This window comes from Talpa europaea (assembly GCF_964194135.1).
Source record: "Talpa europaea genome assembly, chromosome: 14".
Lineage (NCBI taxonomy): Eukaryota > Metazoa > Chordata > Mammalia > Eulipotyphla > Talpidae > Talpa > Talpa europaea.
Window position 1 is genome coordinate 33,648,353 of NC_140082.1, and position 7,899 is coordinate 33,656,251.

The following is a 7,899-nucleotide window of genomic DNA, read 5'->3' on the forward strand; positions in this document are numbered from 1 at the left end:
AATGTCAAAAAGAAAAAACAGGATTTAAAGGAGCAGAGTACAAGACTGCATAGTAGTAACCTGAGGTTACAGAATTCAAGTCTAAAATAAGGATAAGATAGAAAAAAAATCCCCAAAAATCTGTAACTAGTAAATATACCAATAATTAGCTTTTTTTTAAAGATTTATTTATTTTTATACAAGAACCGGGATACAGGCCAGATGTGCGGGAGGATGAGAGGGTTCACCAGGGACAGAGCAGGGAACAAAACAGGCAGACTGATGAAACACACTGCTGAGGGGAGCAGCGGGCGAGACAGGAGAGGTCTCCCACGCCATGTGGGACCCTCACGGGGCGGCCGAGATCAAACCTGCGCTGCAGAGACTGCGGACAGCCTCACCGTACAGTGCTCAACTGCCTGCCCCACCAGTGCGGCCCAATAATTAGCATTTTTAAAAAGTCCCTTAACCATGATGGAGAAGAATAAACTTGATAATTGTACTTTCACTAAAAGCAAGAAAATTGACTACAGAAATTGGGTAATTAGGAAAGAGAGTCACACCAATGTATAAGGATGATCACTTGATGACTATGGAATACTTGCTGCTTGGCATGTCTGTACATATTCTGATTCTGTGTATAAGGCAGGAAAGGTAACTGTATTCAGGGGACATTTTGATTACCTAATACCTACCAAGGAACTTGGTAGCAAAAATATAATTTGGACTATGCATAAAATGTAACAGTATACTCAAGAACCAGGAAGGGGGTATGAGGGAAAAGAAGCAAAAGCCCTGAGAGTAATATGCTGGTGATATACTTTAAGATGACAATGCATGAGAGTTATCTGGCAGTTCCAAATTTACATTGAAAGTATTGGGCCTCAGCACTATGAAGCTCTACGCAGCCATTGCAGCACTAGCTCGATCCCTGGCCAGGGAGATACCCACATGGCACAGCAGACCTCTCCTGTCTCACCCACTGCTCCCCTCAGCAGTGTATTTCAGTCCATCTGTCTGTTCTGCTCCCCGCTCCATCTCTGGTGAATCCTCTCATCCCCCACCACCCTGCACCTCTGGCCTACACCCCAGCTCTTGTGTGCATAAATGAATCTCTCTCTAAAAAAAAAAAAGTATCAGTGAAGCCAAGCATTCAAAAAATACACTTTTAGAACTCAAAATGTGAAGTGATTAAATAGCTACTATGGTAGTGGATAATCAATTCATTCATTTATTCACATCTATTTCCAGGGTTCCCACTATAATACAAGATTACAAAACACAATTATATGTAATACAGTTTTCTCCTGAGGAAGACACAAGAGAGGGTGTGTGACATACACAAATAATTACAAAACAAGTTGTTAAATAACCTAACAGAAATATGCACAGAATTATCAGTGGATAGCCTGAAGCAAATGACAAGTGAATCTTAAAACATAAGTAGTCAGGGGATTCCTGGGTGGATAAGGAGGCAAAGGACATAATCCTATGTCCTTTGAAACAGCATGCATATAGGAATGGACTACTTAAAATGTTTCAGAAAAGAAAGTTCAGCTTGCTGCAAATTGGGATGGCAGAAGATAAGAACAATGCTAGCACACAAAGGGAACTGTGTGTTGCCTAAGAGTTTAGATTTTCACCCTGTAACCAATGAAGAACAACTGAAATGTTTTTAAGAATGAACAATCAGATTTGTGTTATGGACAGATTATTTTAGCCACACTATGGAAGCTGGAATGAAGTACAGGTGTATCTGTGGATCTGAATTCTTCAATCCAGGAGGCATTTCAACAAAACAGAATATTCTATAAAACACTTCACTCAGTTCTCCAGCTTATTACCTTAACAATAATTACCTTAAATTTAAGTCATTGGTAGTTTTCAGTACACACACACACTTCATATCAATGAGATGATGTGTGGATTTAAATATTCCAAGTTATTAAATGCAACCAATTATAGACATCACTGGACATTCACTTAACAAAAATCACACTGGGGCCTCCCTGATGGCGCAAGGGGCTAAACACCGCACTATGAAGCTATCGGTAGCCACTACAACACGAGTTCGATCCCTGTCAGTTGGCTAACCCACATCGTACAGCAGATCTCTCCTGACTCATCCGCTGCTCCCCTCAGCATTGTATTTCAGTCAGTCTGCCCGTTCTGTTCCCCACTCTGCCTCTGGTGAATCCTCTCACCCTCCCCTCTACCCCCGCATCTCTGGCCTGTACCCCAGCTCCTGCATGCATAAATAAATAAATCTTTAAAAAAAAAAAAACACATACTGTAGACCAGACTACCTGGGCAACCTTGCAAATTCCCTATGATCCCTTTACCACACTCTGATAGCCCCTGACATAAAAACATAAAGCAGGAAATAGATGGATAACTGAGATGCAAGTGAAAGTCGACCTAAGTGAAACTAACAAAGTTAGCCTTCGCAAAGAGTAAGTAGAGACACCGTCCACAAAATGAACAGATACAGGGAAAAAAAGGCAGTGTCCCTCCCAGAGCAGAGCTGTCAACGAATATGTGTTATGAGTTGAAGAATGGCCAGTCTTGTAAGAAACGGCCGGTAGACGGAGCGCCTGTGACAACTAGTTGTAGTAGTTTGCGGGCAAGGGAGGAAAAGGACCAAAGTGAAAGAGGCTGTAAGGCATTCTGGAGGTTGCTCCACACGCAGCGAAGAAGAGACGATGAGACAGACCGATGCACGTTTCAGATCTGAGAAGAAGTGTGTGTGGAGCTGGAAGCGGAGACAGGGCTCCGGGCTGGAGGCGGGAAGTTAGCGGATGAGGAAGAAGCACCCAAGGGATGACTGGAGTTTCCAGAGGGAGTGGAGTGGTGGGGTGTGAGGGGCCCTGAAGATACCCGATCTCGGGCTAGGGGATGACGGACGAACCCCTCGGAGACGCTGAGATAGCGAAGGGGAGACTGGAGGTGTCACTCGTGACTGGTCAGAGGCAGCCCTCCCGCACCCAGCCCGGTACTCACAGAGCTCAGAGTACCGATGGCAGCCCCGTCCCAACTGCTGCAGATAACGCTGCAGCACGTCCGTGAGGAGGTGGCAGGCGCTGAGTTGCACCGAATCCCAGCCCAGCGCCTGGCAGATCTGCGCCACCGAGACCCTCAACAACGACCTGGAGTAACTCTCGCACATCCCGCTCCGTGGATTCCACCGCAGCCCTTGCTGCCACTTCTCTCCACCCCCACCGCCTAACCTTAGCAGAGCCCCCGATTCATTCTCTAGGGCCCCTGCGGCGGGGAAATCGTCCCCCCGACCACTGGCGACCACCTCAAAGCCTCAGCAGCACGGAGCGCGCCAGCCTGAGAGCCGCCATTTTGGACTCGCTCCGCCTCCCGCTGGACGGTCGCCGGGGTGAGGCAGCACTAGCCGAATGCAGAGTTAAGGAAGCCCCGCCCCATTGAAGCTGAGCGATGGTCTCGGTATCGACTCATGGGCCTGGGAGGATGAAGGACACGCGGTGTGAAGCCAGGAGAAGCCGCGCCCGGAGAAGTTAAGGTGCTTTAGACATTTCTGTGGGGTGCGCACGTGGAGAAGGGAGACGGGACTGTCAGTGGTTCAGGGACAAAAAGGGAGGCCGCGAGATGAAATCTAAATGGCGCGAGGTAGAGAGAAATGAGAACCGGAAAGAGCTGTAGGGAGGGATTTTGGGACGTGGGGATTTAAGTGACGTGGGAACTTAAGTTGTGCCCAAAACGCACATCTGAGCCTTTCTTGCCTCTGCTCAAAAAGTAAAAGAATTGGAGCTGTTTACCACTGTATAGATGACATCAAATCTAGATTGGTCAATCTAAGTCCTTCACAATAGGGCAGGGCCTGGAATGAGACGAGTGAGTGCTGGCCTCGGTGTAAAAATTTTAGGGGCACCAGAACATTTAATCAAGATCAGGAATATTTAATACAATGTATTTTTAAAATTCAACCATTACCAAAAAATGTCCTGCCCTGATTCCAAAAAAAAAAAAAAAAACAGGTGGCCTGTGGGTGGTCCGCGGTTTGTCGGTTTGCTTACAATTGGCAACTGTGATGTGTCAAAGAGAGCTTAGTTTTCTTCAGAGACCAAGCAAGTACCTTAAATTAGCGAAGCAGGCTGAAGGTATGGGGTACGGTCTTCTCCCAGCCCAACCAAGTGTTTCTGTATCTTTCCAAGTTGCCAGAAATCGGGAGTTTTTGTGACATGTAGTTTGATTTTTAAATATTGGATATACATTTCTCGAAGTTTTATTTTGCAAATCAAACTCATCCTACTGCTAAACCACTATCAGCGGGTGGGTAGCCGAGTTGTAATGACTCATCTACTCAGTTTCTTAAATATGTCATTTTTTTCTTCCTCCAGTTCCCTCAAGCTTCTGGAGTGTTCCTTCATTCCCCTCATGGTCCTGTATATATCTCTTTCAGTTTCTCTATTCTTGTACCTATCAGTACATTTAATATTTGAGTTTATATGCTTCTCCCAATAAATTGGGAATTTCTCATAGACTCTGCATTCCACCTACAAGGACTCTTCCAAAACTTGAAAATAATTGACACTCAGTTTTTAAAAAAGTCTTAAAAAGAACTGAAATACAGTGTTTCGGGTGAATAACAATCTGCTAGATGGTAGGTGCTGGGTAGTAGAGTGCCTATATTTTCTCCATGAACACTTCTGTCCTGAGATTATTAGGGATTTTTAAGATGCCAAATATATGAGACATTTCAGTTCTAGCATTATCTGACCATTTTGTAGCCACTGATAATGTTGAACACTGCCTGAATTTTGAAACTCATACCTTGGGTTTTGCTCTCTTGCTGTTCTTTCAATATGTTTGAAGGCCTTTAACATTTCTATAATGAACCCCTGTTCATTTGCCTCTGTGCGTGTTTAACCCCTTAGTCTTTCATTTTGGAAAAATAAAACTCAGTTTTATATAACCACATGTCACAGCTTCAGTTTCTCAAGAAGCCAATTCTGAGATGAAGATCAATCTGCATGTTTTACTGGGAACCCAACCATATAGACAAATCATTGACTTAAAGTGTATGCAGCATCCTGGGAAATTGCACCCCTTTGTCACAAGACATGGCCTTTGAACTTGTTCTTTAGCTGTGTTACAAAAGTTGCTCCAGGGCCTCCTTGGTGGCTCAGGGTTTAAAGACAGTGCTATCAAGCTATTGCCAGCCACTACAGCATGTATTCGATCCTCAGTCTGGCCAGGGAGCTAACCCACATGGTGCAGCAGACCTCTCGTGCCTCAACCGCTGCTCCCCTCAGCAATGTATTTCAGTCCATCTATCTGCCTACTCTGCTCCTCACTCTGTCTCTGGTGAATCCTCTCACCCCCAGCACCTCTGTCTTACACCCCAGTTCTTGTATGTATAAATAAATAAATCCTTTTAAAAAAAAATGTTGCTCCATTGCTCTGCAGGCTGACAACTTCCAAGTAGTTGAGTATGTGATAGGATTTGTAGATTTGTATTTATTTATTTATTTATTTTTTGCATGCAAGAGCTGGGGTACAGACCAAAGTTGGGGGCTGGTGGTGAGGGGACTCACCAGAGACAGAGTGGGAAACAGAACAGGCAGATTTTTTTTCTTATGTTTACCTTTTTTTTTTTTTAAGGTTTATTTATTTATATTATACAAGCATTGGGTACAGTCAGAAGCGCGGGAGGGTGAGAGAATTCACCAGAGCCAGAGTGGGGAAGAGAACAGGCAGACTGACGAAGTACACTGCTGAGGGGAGCAGCTGGTGGCAGGAGAGGTCTGTGCGCCATGTGGGACCCTCGCCGGTGGCTGGGGATTGAACCGGCACTGCAGAGGCTGCGAGCAGCTTCGCAGCCCAGCGCTCAACTGCTGTGCTACCAGGGGAGGCCACAGAACAGGAGAGGTCTGCTGTGCCATATGAGTTGCTCCCTAGACATTGGGGATCGAACTTGTGCTGTAGTGGCTGCGGACAGCTTCATATGTTGCGGCTTAACCCCTTGTGCCACTGGTTTTCTTTTTTTTTTTGGTATGTAATTCTTCTCTTACACATTATGACCTTACTCTAGAAACCTAGGTTCTGCAATGCTAATTTTATTAGAGTTTGCCATAAATAGCACATGGAGTAGTTTCCCATCAGAGGGTCTACCATATGGCCCAAGTAGTGGGGAAGCTTGCACGACTGCCTGAACCTGCTTCAGAAGCCTTTTCTATTCTGGGCCCCAACTCATAATTGGCAACTTTTCAAGCCATCAATATATAGTACAGAACAGAATTCTCAAGTGTGGAATATTCTGCTTCCAGAACTAAAGAAATCCAAATAGTCATTTTGCTTTCTTCATCTTGGTGGAATGCATAAGATGTAACAACTTACCACTTAATTGCCAACATGATGCAGACTGCTGGATCTAATCTACTGATCGGGTGGGTATCTCCATGGTCTCCCGGCACCGAACCTGAGTTGCAGAGGCTGCGGACAGCTGAATCTACTGAATTTTTATAGAGTTTATCTCCTACCATCCAGCACATGTCTCTGACTAGGACCTCTAGGATGCTCACCACCTCTTACTTCTCTGATTAGAATGATCACATAGATGTTTATGGGTAGTACTGCAGACCAAATATCAGACTTTGCGATAACAGGTGGCAGGAAGAAAATATATACTGTTGTCTATTGCAAGTGTATATACCATTTCTGATACTCCTTTCAGATTTGTCTGGAAAACACTTTCACCAACCAAAGGCCATATACCATGTGCCTATGGCCATTTTTGTCCTGTTCTAGCAAAGATGTCACATCCAACACAACAGCTGCAATTGGGGTTAGACTTGGTTGTTTCCAATAATTCACTCTTTAGAAACATCTTATTTTTGCAGGGATCAGACTGTGAAATGATATGAAGATAGAACCTGAACAGCTGCTCTGCATTCTTTAGGTCTCTTAGGGTCCAGCTAACTTCTGCCTTCCCACCCTTGAGCTGGAGGATCAATCTCAAAAACTTGTGCTCAGCCTTCCTACTATCATAGTTCCTACCCCACAGGCAAAGGAACTAGCATGGAGGTTATGCCAACCTCCCTGTGTATCTATTTTGTTTTTAAAGATTTATTTATTCATGCATACAAGAACTGGGGTTCAGGCCAGTGGTGTGGGGGGTGAGAGGATTCACCAGAGACAGAGTGGGGAGCAGAACAGGCAGACCTACTGAAATACACTGCTAGGGGAGCAGTGGGCAAGACAGGAGAGGTCTGCTACACCATGTGGGTCACCCCTCTGGGCAGAGATCGAACTGCAGAAACTGCAAATTGCTTCATTGTGCTGATGCTTAACCTTTTGCTCCACCAGGGAGACCCCTGCTGTGATTCAGTTTTAATGACACATTCAGGAACCAGAAAGTTGACCCCTGCGTAGGCCCATTAGCACAGGGGACCCAATGTGAGCTGACTTCAGGCCAAGTCTCCATTTATTACTTGGCCTCATATGCACCCACAGTAACAGGACTCATGATGACTGCATTCCCTGGCTGTAGTCTCAACTCAGCCCTTATAATCAGTGGTCCTCACAGTATTTCAGTATTCTCTTCCTCCAGTGGATGGTTACCTGTGTAAATGACTGTCACTTCCTTTGCACTCTCTATTAGATTTTTCAGGGTTTTTTCTTCTAAGAACTCAAGAGTTTTAGTCTAAACAATGGCTGAGGTCCAAATGTTGGGCAAGGGAAATCATGACTGAATTTTAGGGTAACATCCCTCAACCACCTAATTACCTGTCTGAATTATTTTGATTGTACAGATTAAGTAGCTCACTTGTTGGCTATCTGTCTGTTGCACTAGAGTGACCCCTTGTTCTATGAACCATCTCCATAACTCACCAGGTGAGACCTCCAGTCCCCCTCAACAAACACACATTTCACTCATCACAACTACATTCA

General features: G+C 44.9%; 1 protein-coding gene across 1 annotated transcript in view; it reads right to left on the reverse strand.

Annotated features, from left to right (window-relative positions):
• TAF3 (TATA-box binding protein associated factor 3) overlaps positions 1-3,424 on the reverse strand; it is a gene marked incomplete at its 3' end in the record, with an annotated part of 166,054 nt that extends 162,630 nt beyond the window's left edge. Inside the window, exon 1 of the mRNA XM_084253347.1 lies at positions 2,980-3,424. Coding sequence (XP_084109473.1) covers positions 2,980-3,145 — 166 coding nt within the window. The 5' untranslated portion in view covers positions 3,146-3,424. The remainder of the gene's footprint in view (positions 1-2,979) is intronic.
• Between the last annotated feature and the right edge of the window lie 4,475 nt (positions 3,425-7,899).